We start from the raw sequence: 23,033 nt of genomic DNA, 5'->3' as shown, positions 1-23,033 counted from the left end.
CAACTCTCAGCTCTATGCCTTAAGGTTTCACCCACCCCTCTACTGCTACCAATAATTCAATATTTTGCATTAGAAGGCAATCATTAGTAAAATAATAACAATAAAAAAAATTTTAGTGCACTGTTCCATCGGAAATTTGACTTGCACCTGGTGTATTGAGCTCTTGTTTTGTTACAGTATTTCTATCGGCAATTGAAAGGATCATCTGATAGTCTTCCCAGTTTCATGTGGTTATTGTACTTGATCCATACCATGTTAAAATGCAAATTAAATACCAGTTCAAAATGTGGATTCTGAATGGCTGAGAAGCAATATGATATCATGTTAAACCTTGACCAAGGAGAATTTCAAGTGACTGGAGAGTGTCCATATGTTCATCACAGTTTTAAACTAATATGGGTTTAGTCATTGGGACCAAGGTTACTACAGTTAACTAAAACTAAACTAAAACATTTTAGTTAACGGAAATAAAAATAAAAACTAGACTTATGTTGACTAACTAACTAACTAACTAAAATAAAATAACAATGGACATGAGAAGTATTTAGTTTTAATCTGTCAAGTTTGGTAAAATTTGTCACCACAACAAGCATGAGAAGACATGGTGCTGATGTTTACTGAGACTGGGACGGCCACATGACTGTGAGTCAGCTGCCTTCACAAAGTGCTGGTTTTGTAATAACTCATATTCTGAACTTCTTAAATCTACACCCTGACAAATATCCCTCATATAATAATAATATTTAAAAAAAAAAAAAAAAAAAAAACTAAAACTAAAACTAATAAAAACTAAAACTAAACAATGAAAACTAATGTGAATGGGCAAACCCACTCTGGAAACTAACTGAAATAAAATGAATTGAAAACAAAGATAGAAAAAGAAATGACGAGCAATACAATAACTGAGAATATTTTCTCTGCCTCCATCCGTGTCGTAGTTTCTCCACAGGGTGGCGATAAAGCCCCACACACACACACACACACGCACGCACGCACGCACGCACGCACGCACGCACGCACGCACGCACGCACGCACGCACACACACACACACACACACACACACACACACACACACACACACACACACACACACACACACACACACACACACACGCTGAGTAATTCACTTTGCCATCAAGTAAAATCATATTTCTAAAGCTTTAACAGTGTTGTAAGATATACATTACGACCTGCGCATGTTTACCCTCCTGTTTACCTTCACATTTACTAACATTTTTTCAGTTGGGCTAATTTGACACAAGCAATTTAAACCTACAGAAAATGATTATGGAAAAAAAGTGTTTGTGTCAGGTACTTGATGTGTCTTTTGACTATCGCCCTTTAAATAATCTCCTTCTGCTATGTTTGGTTAACAGAAGTAAGTTTTTTGAGGATTATAAATGCCATACTACAGCTCCTCACTGTCATCCAAAATAACTGAAACAAATTTGTGCAACATGATATATCTTATATATTTTATACAGCTTAAAAAAAAAAAAAAAAAAAAACCCTGGGATGAAATAGACCCCAAATAACCACCGCTACATATTGAACATGAACAGGACATTGAAAACATATCATCGTGCTCATTTTATGTTTACCCACTTGTCCTCATTAGATTAGGAAAATATGAAGAAAAAACGATGTTAATCATGTATTTAAGAGAAGATTAAACACTGAATGGGGTCAACCCGACGCCAAACACGACAGCAGGGTTAACACAGCCGTTGCGGTGAAGTTTGCGCATTCATATGGAATAGAACAGGTGCTGCGTTCGAAACCGTTACAATCAAAATACCCGTCAACCGTTCGATTAAATATCAATGCGCGAACCGAAAGTCCCTCATACATATATGGTTAGGCCGTTATGCAAAAATGTTATGTAAGTATTGTCGAAACAAAAACGCGTCGTGGCTTACTGGTGAGGCATTTACAGTCAGCAAAGGAACTGAAATGTATGTGGATTCCCCCGCGGATGAATCCAACCGACGGGGGGCGCCTGTTGCCTCATCACCGCCTCTACTTGACTACACTGCTGCTGTGCGGTGGCGTGGAAGACGTGCAAGCCGAGCAACAGACACACACACGCGCATGCGCATTCCATTGTTTTGACTGAAAATGCCGTCGGTTTCGAAAACGGCGGCCAATGCTTCTCCTCAAACCGAGAAACCTACCCACTATACGTGAGTAAAGCCACCGCAGTAAACAATTAAAACAGTCTTGTTACCGAATGCTTTTTCTTTCGGACGTGCAGCTACGTGCATTTGCACGTCTTGCATTCCGAAAGTCCCCTCTCTGCGTTAAAAACATGGGAGCTTTTCCTGGCTTTGTGACTACTACTACCAACATTAGCAAATAGCGATTGCACGCTAACGATATCAATCAGGATGTTGGTTGACACAGAAATGCTAAATCGATATACAAGCGAGCCAATCGTTATTTGAAATATTTATAACTGTTTCGTATAGTTGTGGGTTTGTTTTGAATAATTTCTTGAGTAGTATACCGTTAACTTGCGTTGCTAAATGATTAGCCAGGAACTCGCTAACCAGTCCGCTTGTAAATAGCTCGGCCTTATTTTGAGTTCCTTCTTGCTACGCACATTTGTCGACGTACGCTCTGGGTGTTTCACATGGCGTTACGTCGAAATATATGCGTGTTCTGTCTGTAAATAGACAGACAACGTTAGTGACCCAAGGCATTTAGGAGGCTACACCACTAGCACGATATAACACAAAACCCCGCTATCCCCCAACTTTTCCCATTAAGTCCAACCTGTCTGTTAGTTTGTTACAATAGTGAATACTGGTTGGTGTCTAATGTTGCGTTTTTGTCTTTCCTCGTTATTCCAGTTACTTGAAGGAGTTCAGGACAGAGCAGTGCCCGTTGTTCCTCCAGCACAAGTGCACGCAGCACAGACCCTTTACCTGTTTTCATTGGCATTTTCTCAACCAGCGTCGGCGACGACCGATAAGAAGAAGAGACGGAACTTTCAACTACAGCCCCGATGTTTATTGCACGAAATACGACGAGACTACAGGCATTTGCCCAGATGGAGACGAGTAAGTCCGACTCTCAGTTGTTGACATCCCGCATCAGCCCTCCGAAGACGTAATTTTTGTTGATGATGCTTACAGATTACTAATTTAATCTAATCAGGCCATCGTCATTGTGGCATGAGGGCTGGCGACTGAAGCTGCGTTTGGTGAAACAAATCAGTGTTTGAGTCAAGGCAATCTAGCGTGAAGTGTTCAAATCAGTTTAGCAGGACAAGTGTGCATGAGTTCCTGAGCATGGCATCTGTTAAAGAGCTGCAGTTTGTCTTAATTGAGGGGAGACATGGGCAGATAAAGATAGACAGCTGATAGACAAGATAAACTGTGCATCCAGCATTTCTCCTTGTACTTGCACTTGGTTTATGTAACTATACTGTATCTTGTGAGTAAGTGAGGTATAGTAGTGGGTGCTCGCCTAGGATACATCGACTGGTGTAATTTACTCTTGGTGATTCAGCACTTGATATAATTGTACTGATAATTAAGTTCGCAGGCTTAATTTGCATTGTCACACAAACAATGATGTGAATCTTCTATATTGTAATTTTGTTTATTAAATTGATATGAATAAAGTTTTATCTATCTATGTAAATGGTTACATGTTTAATAGTGTTAGAAATAGAATTTGCAGCAAGTAGTTCATAAAAAGTAAATTTGGTAACTGTGCTCATCATCACTTTCGCTTGCACCCTTCGCTCTGCTGCTCTTCCTCTTGTTGATATTTCTAAATGTAGCTTCTATTAATTGTTAAATTAAAAACGAGGCATTCTGCATATCAGTTTCTAATTTTACACATGCATCAAATTTTAGGTGTCTGGCAAGAATGCCTAGGTTTTCAGTTTTATGTGTGTAACCACCACAAGGTTTAGTAAATACAGCCCAGGTAATGGCATTTCATCTAAGAATGGTGTTGTCTGTCCTTAATTGAGACTAAGGTCTTTGAGTCTTGAAATCGTGGCACAATGATGGTGTCCCAATGGCTTGGGGTGGTCATCTTATAATGGCAAATTACTTTGGTTCCTTGGCAGTTAGACTTTTGAGTTTTGCTCTTGTTTTATGACTGCTGTTTGATAATAGTGCTTAGGCACATTTCGTAAACTTGAAATTACATTTTCTTTCACGTCCCTGAAAAGACGTGCGTGCACAAGTAGGCCATACATTTCTTCACTGGAAATGAGTGTATGAAGAACCCTCTACCCTGATCTTAATTTGTAGTAATTCATATGCAAAGATTTATTTTCCCTTTTAGCCATTTGTGGGGATTGAAAATGGTGTAGCCCTTAAAGCAGGTCAACATACAAATAAGAATATTGAACTTACACAGAATGAACCACTGCAAGCCTTTCTGTTCCTCCTCCTGCCAATGGCAGCTATTTTCGTATGACCTTATGTGTTGCTATAGCAACTGTTGCTACTCAAGAAAGGAAAATTTTGTGTATTCAAGAGACTTATAGGCTATGCATTTCTTGAGATATTGCCACTGTGTCAACGCTGTACTCACAGTAGAATTTTGTTCATTAGTAAACATTTGTGCAGCTACCAGAATTTCCTCTTTATGCAATTTAAAAGCATCCTGTGCTTCATAATACGTGGACCATTTAAAAATGCCTGTGCAGCACTTGCGTGTTTCAGGAGTTTCATGAGGCTTGGTATTTCAGTGTGTCTCCAAGTCCGACACATGTAATTATACTGAGCACTGTTTTTTCTTAGTTGGTTTGGGGGTATGCTGTATAATTGGTGCAGTTTTACACAACCATAGTTGATCTGTAACAAGCCATTTTACCATGTTTTGTTTTTTTTTTTTTTATGTAGGACCTCACCAGTAATAGCTGATCCCTCTGAGTGGATATTATTTGCACCAGCAAAAAGGATGAATGACTGAGAGATACTAAAAAGCTGGCAACAGACTTAAACATTTAATTGAAAATAGTGTTGACTATGTAGCAAATTTTGGTTAACTGGTCTGTTTAGATTTCTAGTATAGGTAATGGAGGTTGCATTGTATCCCGTTTATTTCATAATGCCATGTCAATTTTTTTGGTTTGTTTGTTTGGTTATTTTATTTTTTTTTTTTTTTTAAATATCAGTCATTAAAATATTTCTGTGTTGTATTCTTGTTCCTTCTAGCTGTCCTTACTTACACCGGACCACTGGTGATACAGAGCGCAAGTACCATCTACGCTATTACAAGACTGGCACTTGTATCCATGAGACAGATGCTCGAGGGCACTGTGTGAAGAATGGCCTGCACTGTGCTTTTGCTCATGGGCCACATGATCTGCGACCCCCAGTCTATGATATCAGGTGACACGCAAAGCAAATAGTAGCCTCTCTTCTGCCTGCCAAACATTTCACTCACGAGCCACACAAGAATAGCAGCAGTTTGGTTCATTTACAGGCAGTGAAAAGAGATGCCTATATTACTGTAGGTTATTGCACTCAGACCAATCAGTTGAGAGAAATGGAGTCATACTCAACGCAAAAAAAAAAAAAAAAACAACTAAAAGTTTTAATTAATTTTCATGAGGAACAAATGATTTGTTTGTCATTTTATTCAGTGTCAGCAAATGTTTACTCCTGAATTAAATTGAATTAAATCTTTGATCTGATTAGAGTACAGATATTGTTGGTAAACAAGCTGATCCATTGGTGTGCCTGTCCATTGTTTTATCCAGTGTTTTCAGTTCAGAAGCATTAATGTCTCAATACAGAATTACTTCAAAATTAACATTCTACATTTGGTGTAATTTTGAAATTGATGTCTTTAAAATTTGCATTTCTATGTTATTTCATGTGGTGCATTTTTCTTTGTGTGACCGTAACATTATTAGTCTTGTGATCTTGTCTGAAGAGCTAGTTCTGCCAGATAATATATCTGTATTTGGATGCATGGCTCAGTCATTCATTTACTGCACCGTTATTCCTCTCTGTGTAAGACTGCTAGGAGCAGAAGCGAGTGCTGTCACTCCAGGTCAGAGAGGAAACATTTTGATGGGCTTCATCACACACACCATTTGTCCTGCACTCATGAAAATTGTTCCCCAAATGCAGTTGAATTTTTTGTAAAACGTGACTTATGTGGGCTCTCGTTAGGTGCATAGCAGAACTAGACATAAACGTGTTAATATTGTAGAAACTAGCTGAATTTAATGAACGGCATGGAAACAATTAATCAGCGATCTTGTAAGTTGGCTGGGCTTACCATGAATTGTTTCACAATTGCATGACTGACAGTTTGCCCAGTGGTCCTGAACTTTGGGCCAAATATTCTTTACGCTCCAGCAACAGTGCAAAGCTTTCTTTCAAATGGACCAATAGAGCTCACTAGTCACGTGGTACGGGGGTTCAACAAGTGGTTTTCCCCCTGTTAACCACCTGTCCAGCTTCATTCTGCTGTTGATTACAGTTCATCTGTATCAAGTAGGCTAATTATCTTCTACAGAGTGAAGTAAAGCTACATTATGTGATTAGTGTTACAGATTACAGCAAATGTTTTAATCTGTTTGTTGAGAAACAATTTGTTACTGCCAGATATGCATGTTCTCGATGAACTACACTACCCATAAATCTTACCAACCCATGATCAATCACACAATCAGGACAGCTCATATGCTTATTTCACTGTTACTCTTTCTTCAACACCAATTTGACACAGTGGCTAGCTTTGTGCTCTCTAACAGCCCATTTTATTCTTATACCCTGCATGGCCGCAGGAAAGAAATTTAACAGTGTAAAACTGATCTGCTGTTATTTCACTCCTGAGGAATCTGTAAAATGCTGTATAAATCGGTTACTATCTGCTACAAAAACATTTTTGTGATGCTGAGCCGGACAGTCCATCAAAATAGCTCTGTGGCATAAAGCACGATGGAAATTGTAATCTTTTGCCAAGCTTATGTAGACAGTCTTGCACCTATTATTTGTCAAATTGCATATCAAGTTTAGTTTAAGTTTAGTATATCTATCTATCTATCTATCTATCAAGTTTAGTTATCCATTACAGCTGCATCACAAATTGCTAACTGGCTGAATCTGATTACAAATGAATGGCTGAAACATGGCCAGAGCCTTAATTATGTCAGGATTAGCATGTGACTAGCCAGCTCTTTGGAGGGCGTCTTTTATCTTTGTGTCTGCCCACTGAATGTTATGGAATTTGGCAAATGTATGCTTGAGTCCAGCAGTGAAATTGATGTGCGTTTGGCAGACTAAAGTCTGGCCTATGACATAATTGTACATGTTTCCACTTAATCTTTTTAATGTTGTTTTAGTTTATCTGTAATTTCATGTTCAAGGTTAGTTTGTCTTGTTTTTTTTTTTGTTTGTTTTGTTTTTTTTATCAGCAATGTTTCGTTTTGGACATCTTTTTAGTTTTGTTTTGTTTTGTTTTTTTCAGTTTAAGTTTTACAATTTTATCATTCTGTCTGTGATTATATCTTGATGGATGCTCCCACTTAAGTACATAGAGAGAAACTAGCCTTTGTATTGCGCCTTTGACAATTCATTGATAGTTTAATTTATAGTGTGCTTTTGTTTCTGGTGTATTCCTACCACTCAGCATGAAGTATGACAGTGTTACAAATATAAACCTGAAATTAGTTGATTTTTTTTTTCTTCTTTTTATGTTTCTATTTGGAGCTGAGGATTTTTATTGCAGTTTTTTTTTCTTATCAGGTTTAGTTTGTTGTGTTAATAGTATATACAGTATTTTCCACAGGTAAAGATTAAGCATTATTATGAAGTGGAACTGGGCCACTACGCCCTGTGTGGTGCCAGTCACTGCTATCAGTCACAGAGCTGTCACACACGGGGGCAGGGCTGCTTTACATGCACCACTCCATGTGCATTTGTTGACATCTGCCAGAGGAGACATGGAGGAGGAGAGTAAAATGTCCTTTAAAACCCTGACAGGACAAAACATGATGAAGGGCTTGTTAAAATGCGGGAGCAGCCTGACTTATTTGCACTTGGAGATTGAAATTTTATTTGTAAAGTAGTAGACCATTGTCATCATTTTATCAAACATTTAAAGTCCCACTGCGACACATGGGCGGTCACAAAATGGTTGAACCAACGTGGTCCACACTTGTCAGTGTGAACCATGTCAACTCCACCATTTTGTGACCGCTGGGGCGTTGCTCAAATTTCAGATTGAGACTTTAATGCTCTAAATCAGGGGTGTCAAACTCGTGCCATGGAGGGCCAAGAGGCTGCAGGTTTTCATTCCAACCAAAAACTCCATCAGGTGATTTCACTGATCACCCTACCTCCAAACAGAGAGGCGGGACTAATCAGTGAAATCACCTGGTGGAGTTGTTGGTTGGAATGAAAACCTGCAGCCTCTTGGCCCTCCATGGCACGAGTTTGACGCCTGTGCTCTAAATAGAGTAAATGAGTAAATTCTGAAGGTGTAATATTACGAGATATTCAAGTAATTGGACTGTTTTATGTAAGACAAAATTAGGCATTTTAAAAGTTATTTCAGCTATATGCCATTTTATTATTATGAATTATAAAAAATGACTAGTTCTATACAATGATACGTGCTGGTTCTTTCTAAAATTTTAAAGATATTGTTATATAAAGTGTGGGCTATTTGTATTGTGATATAATGTTTGGGCTGTTTTGCCCATCACTAGGTTTAGTAAAGTGTAATAATCCCAAAATGGTTTGTGTGGTTAAAGCACCTCTAATTTGAGCATACACATCAAATTTCATGCTGTTATCAGTTAGATGGAAGCCAGTTAGCCAACAAGGCTGGCCTTGACTCAGGCCCAGGTTCAATCCTTGGTGACTGACCTTCTATCCTGCAAAAGTTTCATTGAGCAAGATAATGAATCCCTGCCAGCTTCAGTGGCTCTCGGCCACAGCCGACCCTGCACTCTGACTTCGCCGTGGAGGGTTGCAAGTGAAAAGAAAAACCTTTCCTTAAGAAATCAATAATATTTATCCTTAATATTTATCCTAGATGTTTTTGCCACTCTGATAGAATAAGTTGGTATACCAAGGAATACAACCGAAGAGATTATCTGGTGAATCTAGCTCTGTGTACTAGGTGATTTATTTTGTTTTTTTGAGGTATCATGCACAGGACTAAAATAATCTTATGTTCACAGAGAGATCCAAGCACAAGAAGCCCTCCAGAATGGACAGCTGGGATCTGGTGAAGGTATTCCTGATCTGCAGCCTGGTGTGCTGGCCAGTCAGGCCATGATAGAGAAGACTCTGACCGAGGACCCCCGATGGCAAGGTGAGAGACGGCTGCTGCTGCTTTCAAGGGAGTTAGGCTGTACTTTGATTTAATAATCAGCAACATAATGAAAATTCTGTTAATATTCAATGGATTTCTTGCAGATACCAATTTTGTTTTAGCCAACTACAAAACGGATCAGTGCACGAAGCCCCCACGACTATGCAGACAGGGGTACGCATGCCCCCACTACCATAACAGTAGAGACCGGAGACGGAATCCCCGAAAATTCAAGTACAGGTAGAGCTTCACGCCATTTAAATGAAGGTGATATTAAGTCATGTAGCTGCAGTGTGTAAGTTGTTCTGGTTGTATAAATGACACCACAGGTCAACTCCATGTCCGAATGTGAAACATGGGGATGAATGGGGCGAGCCCTCCAAGTGTGATGGCGGAGACAGTTGCCAGTATTGTCACTCTCGCACTGAACAGCAGTTTCACCCAGAGGTGAGTGAGTGTTTTTCGTTGGGGTTTTTTATATCTCTTAACCAAGTTACACAATGACTGGTCAAATAAACATATATTCCAGTATTTAATGAATTATGAATACACTGAATGATTTAGATGTTCTTCTTTTGATTGGTTAGATTGTTTACACCTACTGATATACACTGAAGTAATCACCAAAAACACACTGTTTTCTGGAAAGTCAAAGTCAAAGCAGTGGGATGATAAACAACTGGTAGGAACAGCTTATAATGGCAGCTCATAATTTAATAATGTTAAATCTAAGTGGCCATTTAGTTTGCATCAGCAACATACACTGACTGTTTACAAATCATTGAAACAGTGACTGTATCCAGATCTAAAACATTTACACATCCAGTAGTTTGATCAGTTTGATCAGCGTATGTCATTTTGATTGAAGCTGTTCATTGCCAGACTAAAATGATGCCAACAAGGAAAAATGAATATCTGCAATATATCTAAATTATCTGCATTGTTGGCAGCATCATTTTAATGTGGAGGTAGAGCTACTGCAGATATCAGCAGGAAACTTAACCTTTTATTTGATTTGTTTGATTATAAAATACTTGACAGTGTGTTTTGGATTCAATACTACTACTTTTTCTATGCCAACCAATAGCATAACACCATTATGCACCCTGCATGCTTCCTGCATCAATAAAAATGGAGTCCTTTGAATGTTTTGTTCCTTGTTATGTATAAATAGATGGAAACAGAAAGTGACACAGGTCTCAAATGAGGAGATCCCAGCAGAGATTAATTAAATGAACAAATGGACCACACAAACTTAACAGCGTGCCACCAGAGAGGATTAGGAAATTCAGCCAACACAAAAATGGGGCACTACACACCTGTCAACTCTATAAGGAAAACAACTAGCTTTTTGGGGGTTGGCCTTTGGCCAACGTAACCGTTGACTGATGGCAATATAAATGCCATAGTTGTCCAAGTAATCTTGAAGATTTTTCGTTCTGGTGCCTATGCTAACTCTGTAGCTTACAGTAACAATTGCATGTAATTTATTAGGTGTAATTTTTGGCACAGCAAAGTCTATATGAAGATGGTTAAATTTTGCGTAATTTTCAATCAAATTTTTATGAATTTATTTATTTGTTGGGACTTTAAATGACAGTATAGCTTCACTCTTGTAGTGTTAATGAATGCCATTCAGATATATTTTGCATTGACAGTACATAATATGTACAGATTTTTTTTTTCATCTGGAAATCTTCCTTTGTATCTCATTTTGTGATCTATTTTTATTTTTAAGATCTACAAATCCACCAAATGCAATGACATGAGGCAAACTGGATACTGTCCCAGAGGACCGTTCTGTGCATTTGCACATGTAGAAAGTAAGTGAGTCCATCAGTACTTAATACTTTGTTTTATTTGCAGCTTCTTCATACATTGTGTCCCTTTTTAAATGTCTGTTCTCTTTCCTCCAGGAATTCCCTCCACCGAGGAGGCCATGAGCTCTTTGCTGACAGCGATACAGTCAGGCTCCCAGTCCCAGCTGGGCTCCCAGCAGTATTCAGAGTGCCCGGTCAGTGACTGGAACAGTGGGGGAAACTCCACTACCAGTGCAACGAGTAGCAACGGCCAAGTAGGAAGCGTATGTTTTCAAACCTCTGTTGCTACAGCTATTCTTTGTCTTTATAGGGGAATTTGGTAAAATTGACTTTTAGTGTTTTAACCTGCTAGATTGCACAGTGTCTTTGAATTTGGCAATATTGTCAGTGTTTCATGAGTGGTGACATTTAAGTTGTCACATCAAAGAAAATGCCATTCTGTAAAATGTTTAAAAAAAAAAAAAAAAAAAAATGTATGGTCACTTTCCTGTGCCTTAATTAAGCACATCACATTTAATAAGAAGGAAAAAAATATGGAACTGTCTGCTCTTGTGCAGTAACCACCTAAATGACAGTTCAGCAGACTTTCTTGACATCTGCCACTAGGATGCAAGCCAAGCATTAGCATTTATCTGTCTACATACAGTATGTTTTGTTTCACATTTTGCCATTTCTTTTCTTTTTTGTCATATGTCCTTACTATCCTTTGTTTTTTTTGGTGTTTTACATTTCATTCCTGTGTTAGTTTAAGAGAGACAGCTGATTTTTTTACAGAGTGAAAAATGAAAGAGGCTACTTATTATACTTATTATATGCAGGGAAGCAGCAAGTTTCCACTTTGCCTTTTTTCCTGATCTGATGTAGATGCTAATTTCTAGCAGCTTTGTAATTTGTTCAGAATTCTGTTTTTGTTGTTTTCTATATTTATTATTTTTATCACTATTTTGGGCCATCGTCATTTAATTAAGATTATGTGCACTTCTCTTCCTCAGGTTTCATGTTCTAGTAGCCCAACTGTAACGCCAAGCTCAGGAAGCAACAGTTTGTTATCCCCAGTGGGATCCATCAGCAGGCCCACTTCCTTAACTAATGGTAGTTTATGTTCAGAGTCCACCACATCCAGTGTCTCATCTCTGACGACTAACTATCCTAAAGCTCCGGGCTATGAACGTGAGGATCAGGTACACAGACTGCCTGTAGTTTCAGGAAGACCACTACACACAGATAACCTAGGACTTGACACTTAGTCAATCATTTTTTCATTTTATGTCATTGTTTCATTTCGCTTTTGTTCATTAGTTGTCATTTTTCTTTTTCATTTCATCCATTTCATTATGAATTTCATGCTAAAACATGTCTTGTTTGTCAGAGCATACTTCTTAGGTTATTTCATGTGAGAAAGTTTTACTTGCTGCTTAACAAAATACATTTCAGTAGAATATTCCCAAATAGAGCAGAGTGTCATTTTTTCATTTGTAACACTACAAGCCTCTGATTTATAGTAAAATTTATGAGATGCTTGAGGTGGAACATTCTGAGTGGCCCGATCTTGGGGTCTGACTAGTGAGTGAATTTCTGTCCTTAACATTAGGCTTAGAATTACTCCAAGGTTAATTTTCCACTCTCTTCCAACAAGTCCAGGATGGATTTTGTAGAATTTTCTTAGTAACTCTGCAGATATTGGCCTCTTGAGTTTTGATTAACTCTGCTCCTAAGCAGGACTACCTAGCTCTGTGCTAAAGTCATAGTCATTATCCTGCTTTTAAATGTAAGTATAAAAAGATGTTCAGCTTTGGTTTAAATATCTTATTAAATTTTTTTCAGCCCACAGCTAAATGCAGCATAAAATAACTCTAGTTTTATGTAGGCAAATCTAGATTTAGATGAATTTAAGGTGCCCGAGGTTTGTCATTAAAAAGTGCTGTTTTTGTGTTATTCGAATGATTTACAGATTAAGAATAAGGGACAAGTGGATCAAAAAATGATGGACCAAGACAAACAGGTGTGTGCTGAAATGAATAACTGTGTCATACTGCATAGATAGATGATATTTAGTAATGATAGATTTATGCATCTCAGTGGTTTATTTCCACCTTTTTTTCATTCTTAATGCCATTACTAAAGACCACACCTTGGTGTGTTTCCCTTTCAGACACAAAATACTGTATTCTCTGTGGTGAACCCTTTGGCATCAAGCATTACCTCCAGTATAACATCAAGCTTGGCCTCTAGTATTGGCTCAGATAGTTCTTCACCTACCACCTTATCAACTATGAATGCAAAAGCCACCCCTTTCTATCCAGGGAGCAATACAGTAGAGTCTGTAATAGGTAAGTGGATGCACAGCCAGTTGTAAATGATGGTGTCGACTACGATTTTGTTGTCAGTACTCATTGAGATCTATTTTTCACCTTCAGGATCAGCTCTTGATCTGAACTTTAGGGACATAAATGTTGCTTCTCTTGATAAGGAGTTAGAAGAACAAGACAGCAGTGCGGGATTGGCAAGTAAGAACAACACCAGGTCGTACAGTTGCCTTTTTGGCCTGTCACAAATTCTGTAACTACAGCTTAATAATATGATTTACTTTCTCCATGCAGGTCAAAGGGTGCTGGCTGGATCTGCCCCGGTTAACATTCCTGGCTCTCTCGCCCGATCCTCCTCGTTTAATTCCTCCTCATCACTCTCCACCTCCCCTCTCAGCTCCCTCTCCCAGTCCCTGTCCCAGTCCCTGCTGTCTGGGATGGTTTCACAGCCAAATCAACCTTCAGCCATGTTGGCTAAGCAAGAGCATGGTATCCTGGGAACACCTACCTCCTCTTCCCAGAACTCTCTGGGTAAGCTGACAGTATCCGGCACATGCTTCAAGTGAACTGGAAAACATTTTAAATTTATTGGACTTGAAAATCTGCTCAGTAGGTCTCAATAAGAACAGCTAAAGTTTCTTATTAATGACCAAGGCTACTCATATATTCAACTTTTTAAGTCTTCTAAAGTACTGAGCACTTCCTCCAGCTTTCTTGAAACATTTAATCTTGTTACATATGTAGGAGATCATAGACATATGAAAAACAGTAATTGGGATTCAGTTTTGTGTTTGCTCCCAATGACGGTCTGTACAAGTGTTACAGAGAGGCTGCTCCCAGTCTCTCAAAAGTAAAACGCTGCTATGAAATTGGTCAGTTTACTATGGTTTAGAAGGAGGTTTAGTAAATCATCCGACAGACTTCTCACAATCTTGCTCTAAATGAAGATTTCCATGTCTGTGTAGAGCCACTCCTAACTCTTAATCTTCTCACATCATCATCATCCTAGGCTTGAATGGAGGAGCTAGCAACATATGGGACTTTGTAAGTGGCAGCTTTTCACCTAGTCCATCTCCAGTTTTCAGCAGTGTAACATCCGCAACCAGTAGTGCTGATCTGACTCGCCTTTTTCGAGAGCTGGATGAAGCTAAGAGGAAGATCAAACAGTGGGAGGAGGCCTGGCACCAGGTCAAGCAAGTCAGTGTCCCCTGAACTCTCAGTATTACCCATTGTAACACAATACCTGTCTTTTTCAAAGGTTACAGTTTTTTTCTTACATCCTTTCATTCCACTGTGTTCCAGGCTTGTGAAGCTTGCCAGAAAGATGCTCATGAAGCAAAGGAACAAGCAAAATCAGCTGAGGCAGAGCGGCAGCTGGCAGAACAGAAGTGGGAAGAGACAGAGCGCAAGCTGAAAGAGCTCCAAGGGGACTTTGACGTGCTTTGTCGCACTCCTGGAACACCTCTTCTACGCAGCTACGGAGAGCTGGACCAGCTCCCCTTGTCAAAGCTTCACTCCATCCAGAGTCAGCTGCGTAGTGACCTAGACCTTATAGACGGGGTAAGAAAGACTAGATCACACACAGTATTTCATTTGTAGCATCTGCATAATTTTAAAACCGTTTATCCGGCTCTTAGTCAAGTCTATGCCATCAAGCATGCTCATTTGAAAAGTCTGCATGAACTACGTTTTCTGAAGTTGCAGCTGATATCCGTTCTTTTCTCCCCCCCAACAGGTAATATATCAGCTTCAGTCAAAGAAATGTATAGTTTGCCAAAAGCATGATCGTTGCATTGTTCTGCAGCCTTGCCAACATTATGTACTATGTGAGAACTGTGCACCTAGTAAAACAGAATGTCCCTACTGTAGAACAAAAATATTGAAGTGGTGATGTACAATTATTCAAGGTACTATTTAAAGAATTAGCCCTTTGAAAAACTACTAATACATATTATGCTTACATTTTCTAAATAGCATTTTGTGTTGCATATAGTGATTGAATTAATAATTTAATTAGAGTTAAATAAATGATGTTTGACTGATGAAACAAGACCTATCATGGATTAGATTGGGTAAACGGGATTCAGTCACTTTAGTTTTTGCTCATTATAATGTTTGCAATCTGCTAAGATCACCCTTTGGAAAAGCTATGTATCTACAGTTAAGTATATCATATAACATTACAGTGCACTTCAAACCACCATACTGTCCTGAATTGTATCTAAATTCCAAAATATTCAGATTTAGAGACTATGCAGAACATGCATCTGGTATCCAGATATAAATTATCAATTTCTTTTACGATCTGTTTTAAAGTCATCTCAGCAGACCACACAGAATGCAACTCAGCTTTCCCCAAACAGTCAAAATGTAGATATGTGTTGCCAGCTTGGCAGATTTCTCTTGCAGTAAATGCAGAATTTCTGATTATGTTTTAGATTCAGTTATCCAGTCTCCACTGAGATTGTAACACTACAATTTTTCTTTGAATCAAACTTTGCTGATGAGCGTACCGCTGCTCCTCAATTTTTGATTGCTGATAAATGAGCCGTTCTTCTATGGCAACTACAGATTTTTTGTAAGTAATTGCAAAAAGGACTAATAGCGAATGTGTCTAGCACAGTTGAATGTACTCTGACAGAAATAACTGATTGGAGTTTGTGTTTCGGTCCACATGTTTTGTGTGTGGACTCGAAACACTCCACATTCAGTTTTGAAAGTGTGACTAGAAGCATCTTTAATCATCTCCTGAGATCGTGGTTGGATCACTGTCTTCAGTACAATCACCCAGTGATTCTGACTGAGCCCACTACAAAATGTCAAAACAAGTGTTTGAAAACTGAAGCAAACTCAGTGTGCCCTTGGAGCATGTTTTAAGGCTTTTCTGTCCAAATTTCAGCTCTTTTCACTTGTTATACACAGATGAATGCCTAGCACATTATGGATGCTGCTGTCCTGGCTAAAAGCTTTTTTGTGTGTTATCACATCACAGATTTTATACTTCGAGATGGAAAATTTTTCGTGTACAGTCTGCTTAAAACAAATTATTTTTGCTGCAATGGTTATAGTTTTAAATATATTTGGACCTTGTCTTTATCTGTCACGTGTTGTCAGTCTTTGTATCATTTGCTCAGTTTGAGAATGGAGAAAGGTTGTCAAACAAATTGGCCATTAATTCAAAAAATAACTAGTATCACATCTTTGATCTCCGTGTAAAGGGGCAATGTAAGAAATTTCTCCCTTGGCAATTAGTAGATTACCACAATATAAATAACAAAAAAAATATAGACCAAGCCATCATTGACCGGTTTAGTGCCGCTGATGGTTCTCATTCCACATCAGTACCTCAAGCACTGTGCAAAATAAAGACACAGTAGCTATCAGAGATTACTGCAAGTAAACAGTCAATTATCCACAAATTTCACCACAAATGAGTCCAGTGGTGATGTGAAACATAAAATGGGCAAAAATAAAATGTGATTGTTCTTTATTTAAAGAGGAATACCTTTTGAACTCTGTCATTGATCTGGGTTATGACAGACCAATCAGTATTTGTAAACAAATTGTTGGTGCTAGAAACCAGATCCAAGCAGCTGATTTGTGACAGAGCTGCTCCATTTCACTCACATGAATATTTGTCCAAATGCTCACGTGCAAATGAGCTAATGAACGGTCAGTAGTGCGGACCAAATAACCCAGGAAATGGCAATGGCATCTGAATGCGGAAAACTATTCCTCTTTAAGTAAAGCCCCATTTACCAAAAAAAAAAAAAAAAAAAAATCTTTATAAATGCCATGGTTACTTATTTTTCTTTTTAAGCATACAGTCAAGCATCAGTTATGACCAACGTTCTGAAGAAGTTTGATTTCTTATTAAAGCACTTTGTTGACCTGGGACTTTGTTAAAGGGTATATAGAAATTTGCTTTAAGCTGCTTTGTAGTTTTTTTTTTTGTTTTGTTTTTTCTTTTTAGATTTATACATTTTCTCTATATAAGCTAATGTCTGAAGCTTTTGTGTGTACTGTGAAACATAATTTGAATATTTCATGTTTCTTATTGTTAAATCATGGTATGGTTCTATATATTAGTTAGCTTTCATAGAAAAGTACTTAATAGTTTCTACTTTCATAGTTAAATTTATAAAATTTCAATCAAATAAGTGCAAATTTAAAATGCATTTTAGGCATAACCAGCAGCTGTAATATCAGTAAGGCACATGCTAAATGTTAAGGCAGTTATTCAATCAGTAAGTTTTGTCTTTAGAGATTTATATAGCCTAGCCGTTAGAGGAGCATGTATTGTATTTGCTAAAGCCTGAAATGGTGAATTTTGTAGGAATCTAGCCTCTTGACCTTGTCTAGAACATATCGGCCTCACACTCTCAAGTGCCTTGCCTTAGATGAAAAGCTGTGTGTAGGATTGTCAGAGCAAACACGAGTCAGCTTGTGCACAAGTTTCTGCAGAACGCGTTTTAGTTTAAGTTTGCAGAAGCAGTCACATACTGTATGTGTATATGTATGCCATACTGTATTTTGGCCCAATCCTGTTAAAAGTATTTCTGCGGATGATAATTGTATGAAAACAAATATTGTCAGTGCCTGTGTCCTGACTTAAACCCTAAAAATCGAAACCCCTCCACCACCCACCCATTCCTTGGCCGTGGTGCTCTTTTGGTGCAGCTTCAGTCTTTTGAAATTACGTTTTTCAATTTAACATTTGGGAGTATGCAAATGTAGGACACATTGTATGGATTTGTATAGCAACAACAGAAAGGCTTTTTTCTTTTTAAACAGTTCAGTGATTTTAGTTTTATTGTAATTCATAATTCTACAGCGAATGAAGAATTCAGTGGTTAACATGTAAGTTGGATTTTCAATTGCGACAGTGTATTGTGCTTAGGTTACTCTAATTGAAATGACCTTCTACTGTGTTTAAGAAAAAAAAAAGAATTTTCTTTGTACTCTTGCTTTAAGTTCAATAGAAAACCACATCTTTCCAGGTACACCTTTTGCTACTTACAAATATGGGAAAATGCATTGTTTACATTCACATAAATGGCAATTAAGTGACTCAGAGGAAAAAAAAATATCTTCAAGAAAGATTATGGTATTTAGCTTCTTCGTGTTTATCTTACGGCATCAAAGGCAGGCTAAACACTTCTGGTATTGCATGTGTTATATTATGCGATATGTTAACCAGCTTAAAAGAAAACAACAAAAAAAAATATCATTTCGCACTGTCACACTGCCAGAATATTTGTATTGACTTATTTTTAGTGTACTAAAGGCTCATTAACTTCACTTCTGCAAGCTTTGCTGCTACTGGAAAAGGTATTAATGTAGTTTCTTGTAATACATTTAGATGTTTGAATGTTGTGCATACACAGCTCAGATTTCAGAAACAGTTGAATATTTAGTCTTTACATCTAACTCAACTAAACCTTATTTGATTGAATTATTTTGTAAATCTGTTTGAGTCCGGTTTTGGTACTTTTGTAAATCGCTCAGAATGATGTCACAGACCTGTACTGCTGTAGAATGTCCAGTTTTTTAGTTGGTTGAAGGTAAATGTGTTTTTGTTGCATCCCCCCTCCCCCGAAATGCAGCGTATGGCACAGGTGAATAGTTCCCTCTTAACTTCTCATATGACAGGGTCTTTTGGTCCTTTTTTTTTTGCCTGTGAAGCCAACTAAATTTATGATGTCTAGTGTGAAATCCTAAAACTGAACCAAAGTGGTGTTCTAGTAACAGTCCAAATATGTATTCTAAAGCGGAAATTTACCTTTCAACAGAATTCACATTATTACAGAGATTTTGGGCAGATCACTAAAGATTTTTATGAGAGCCAAGACGACAACTAGCGGCAAATCCAGGAGTTGCTGCATTGATGGTAAATAGTAAACTGATTTCTTTTCACAGTACTCTGATTTAAAGCTAATTTAAAATGTAGAAGCTCCAACATATAAATTCACAAAACGCATTCTCAGATTAATTGTCGGTGGAGCAACTCTGTTTTTTGTTTCTGTAAGATATCACATAAAAAAAGTCTTACATCATGAATTCTGTTCCTGGGTGCATTTTTGCTTTAATATTTCATTTGATAGGACATGATATTCTCTTAGCGAGTTAATGACAGAACTATGCCAATGGCTTTTGCTTAAAATATTAATGGACTTAAAGCCCATTTTGCAGTTTTACCAAAGACCTGTAACATTATTTCTTTTGTATTACATTTCATCATTCATTTATTTCATCAAGACACCTAATTTGACAAAAAATAAAAAATATAAAAAAAACACCTAGTACCTTAAATAGACATGTTCATTAACAATAATTAATGGCATCTTTTCTAACTTTAGTTAGCTCTAGTGAGTTGCTACACAAATGATCAAAAATGCATGGGTCGAATCCTTACTGAATAGGTGTATTTGTATATTTGATTTTGCATTAAGTATACATTGACGTTTATGGCAGATTTGTGCAATATTGGCTAGCACATGCTGACCTTAAGGATTCATTGTCAAGTTGAATTGACTGTTTTCTACAGTGAAGGAACATCAGAGGAGAATGACATTTGTACTTCTGAAGTGGCCATATAAACTTCACTATAGTTCTATTTTTCTTTTTTCATGTTGATTTTACTTAACTACATAATCTCAATCATTTTGGAATATTGATGGTTGTGCACTATATGCTGTCAAGGTAGGCCTACAATGACTGTAAGGTGCTTTCTTTCCATTTGACTTTGTTTGCTCAGTGGTTTTACTCTGATGGAATTTCTATTTCTTAAAGTAATGGTCAAAATTAGTTTGTTTTTGTGTAAAATTTACAAGGGACAAATGATGATTGTGATGAGCATCAATGGCAGATACAGACATATTGAAACAGAGTTACCTGTTATGGTAATTTTTTGCTGGCCCCTCACAGTCTCTCGTGGTTTACTTGCCCTAATCCAAGTCTTCTAATGAGTAATTGGATGGACTTCCACTTTGTAAGCACAGCTTACATTTCTTTCTTACATTTGTTAAATTTATCTCTATAATGGACCAATTACATTTCCAAGTACATCTGTGCCTTTATGAGAAAAAAAAAAGTTACATAATTTTCATTGGTATCAAGGGAATATTGCTCTCAGACTGTGTTTACTGTTCAGTCTACAAATGACAAAATAAAACAAATTCTGATCTTAATTAGAATCAAAATGCCAGTGCCTTAGACCATATTTGTGGACCATAAAGTGTTCTAGAAATGTTGTAAAATGATCCTCCACATTCAGGCCACCTGAGCTAAAAGGAGAAAGGCCATTCAGATGGGATTGCTTTACCAGTTCCACAGGATGAAGCAAAGCTTATAACTGATAAAAGACCTATCTCAGTCTGTATTTGCCATACCATTAAAGAAAACACAGCAATACCTACCATATTATCAACTAAACAGTTTCTTCTGATCTCAATTTGTCTTTTATTGGCACCAAAAAAACAAAAAAAAAAACAATTATTTGTAAAGAAAAGCACCAAATAGGAAGACCTGTAAATGAACTGTAATAGATGTATCATTATGCTCTGCATTGGGATAGTTTAATCTATTTTGCATTGTTAGTTGTTGTGTTGTCTTTTGTTTTTAATATTATGAAAATGGAGCCTGAAGATTTATGCAATCTTGTACATGTATATGAGTATGATGTATGAACTGTTCAAATTTAGTAAAAATACTAGTACAACAAGTGTTGTAAAAAAAAAAATAAAATAATCTGAATGTGGAACCAGCTGTTCCATATACCGTAGATAATTTCAGTAGAGATGTTATTTTAACATTGAAGCCCTGAAATATTGAATGTATTGTTCTAAATTAGATATTCAATGAATAGGTCACTGGAATATTATGGAGAGCAGTTAATTCATTATGATGTAGCATCTAGTTGTGAATTGCTATTCAATAAAATTTATAAGAACTAAAACATGCAAGTTTTCAAGTTTCTGTATGCATCAGCATAACAAGGAAAAGGTTAAGGAAGGAAATGTATTTTTCTCAGGGTAATGCAATGATTTAATAGAGAACATGTTAAATCTGAGGAAACTGCATTTCAGATTTATTTACCTTGATGTCAGTGGGTTTAGACATTTATTTATTAATAAGAAAACATGTCCCTTATTTTGTGACAAGGTGTATGGATATGTAGGAAACATTATCTCCTGATAATCATAGAAAATATTGTTGGTATGTTGATGTTTCTGTGTTATGAACACAAAACTAGCTGCAAGTCTCTTAGAATACTAGATTTTTTTTCTACATTAAGAACTGTGTACTGCTTTCTGTAGTGTATTACTAGTTTGTTAACACTTGTTAAAATGTTACACTACAGTTATGCAATGGTTTACAGAATTCACAAAATTATTTTTTATCATCTTGAGAATTAAAACAATTTTTCATCTGACCACGTGTGGAATACTTTTTGTCTCTCAAACTACAGAATAGGCTGTTTAATCATGCCTGTTCCTTTTGAAGCAGACAGTGGAAAAAGAAAAGTTTAGGAAAGACCACGAAAGAATATTAGTCTTTATTTCTGTAACAAAATATTTTAGCATATACTGCATTCTAATGTCCTGCTGAATACTTTGAATTCATTACAATTACATTTTTTGAGAACGGCCATTCCTCAAAATGTATATAGACGCCACTTAGTTGTCAGTAAGGTTTCATGTTGGATTCCTTTGGCACAATGGCATGATAGCTCTCTGGAGACAAGGCATCAAATAGGTAGCATATCAGTTGTTTGGCCTGGATGAGCAGACAAACAGTTCAGTGTTAAATAAGCAACGCTTAATGCCTCAGCTGACCACACAACAAAGTCTAAAACATTAACTGTAGTTGTTTTATGAAGAGTCAAAGACAGAGGATGTTTTAACTCGAGGGGGGAAAAAAAACAGTTCCGCATTATGTCCATGAGGTCAGTGTGTGCTCAGATTACCTCTTTCTCACTTCTTGGATAGATAATCATTTCCCCCAATTTTTCCAGGTCTGGCTTTTCTCTGTAAATGCTAAAGTGAGAAAGTAAATGCATCAGGAAAAGTGTTTCATGTGTACAGACAGTCTAAATGCATCTACAACAAACTCGACTAACCTGTTTTCCTACCTCTCAAGGATCGAGCCAAAATGAGTAACAATGTTGTCCCTTTGTAGAGCAATGATGAGACAGGGACTCGAGTGAAGATGAGCACTCTTAAAAGGACATAAGAGACAAGGCACAGATGGGTATCTCCTTTACCAACTGCAACACAGCATAGTGTTAGTTTAAAACATTTCTCACCATCCCATCTCTATGTAGCAGCGCCAGTGTGTTGGTGACATGTTGCCTCTGCTCATCATCCAGTACGCTGAGCCTCCCTGCCACCAGATGGCAGCCTGAGCTCATCAACTGCTCCAGCAGGTCCAGGTGGGAAGGTGCCTGGCCAAACCGCAGAACATTTGAGGGCAGCAGCAGGCAGGTTGTCTGGCAGAGAGCACTGTACAACATGGACCCTGGTACCAACAAACAAACAAAACAGACTTTTTTGTCCCTCCCAGATATTTACAAAGGTCGTCTGCGGCTGAGTCATAACA

At 37.5% G+C, this 23,033-nt stretch overlaps 1 protein-coding gene across 2 annotated transcripts; it reads left to right on the top strand.

Moving 5' to 3' along the window:
- The first annotated feature begins 2,066 nt into the window (after nucleotides 1-2,066).
- Nucleotides 2,067-21,867, top strand: unkl (unk like zinc finger). 2 transcript variants are annotated; one of them, XM_030057119.1, is made up of 16 exons: nucleotides 2,067-2,184; nucleotides 2,854-3,063; nucleotides 5,185-5,361; nucleotides 9,174-9,307; nucleotides 9,412-9,547; nucleotides 9,637-9,754; nucleotides 11,046-11,130; nucleotides 11,224-11,381; nucleotides 12,120-12,308; nucleotides 13,079-13,129; nucleotides 13,280-13,457; nucleotides 13,545-13,634; nucleotides 13,728-13,964; nucleotides 14,443-14,630; nucleotides 14,736-14,993; nucleotides 15,169-21,867. In XM_030057119.1, exons 1-16 carry the CDS (start codon nucleotides 2,120-2,122, stop codon nucleotides 15,322-15,324), a joined length of 2,430 nt encoding a protein of 809 aa, XP_029912979.1. In that variant the 5' UTR covers nucleotides 2,067-2,119; the 3' UTR covers nucleotides 15,325-21,867. The 2 variants fall into 2 exon arrangements, with proteins under 2 accessions (XP_029912979.1, XP_029912978.1); XM_030057118.1 differs by having other exon boundaries at nucleotides 11,224-11,390.
- The last annotated feature ends 1,166 nt before the right edge of the window (nucleotides 21,868-23,033 follow it).

The sequence above is a fragment of the Myripristis murdjan genome, chromosome 8 (genome assembly GCF_902150065.1).
Source record: "Myripristis murdjan chromosome 8, fMyrMur1.1, whole genome shotgun sequence".
In the NCBI taxonomy this organism is placed as follows: Eukaryota; Metazoa; Chordata; class Actinopteri; order Holocentriformes; family Holocentridae; genus Myripristis; species Myripristis murdjan.
This window is presented reverse-complemented; position numbering and strand designations above follow the sequence as displayed.

What these genes read in the sequence shown, in the direction of transcription:
- unkl (XM_030057118.1), top strand. Translation starts at nt 2,120, where the DNA reads ATGCCGTCGGTTTCGAAAACGGCGGCCAATGCTTCTCCTCAAACCGAG. An exon ending in GCAACGGCCAAGTAGGAAGC is followed by an intron (nt 11,391 to 12,119) that starts GTATGTTTTCAA and finishes TCTCTTCCTCAG; the next exon opens with GTTTCATGTTCTAGTAGCCC. An exon ending in CAGCAGTGCGGGATTGGCAA is followed by an intron (nt 13,635 to 13,727) that starts GTAAGAACAACA and finishes TTCTCCATGCAG; the next exon opens with GTCAAAGGGTGCTGGCTGGA.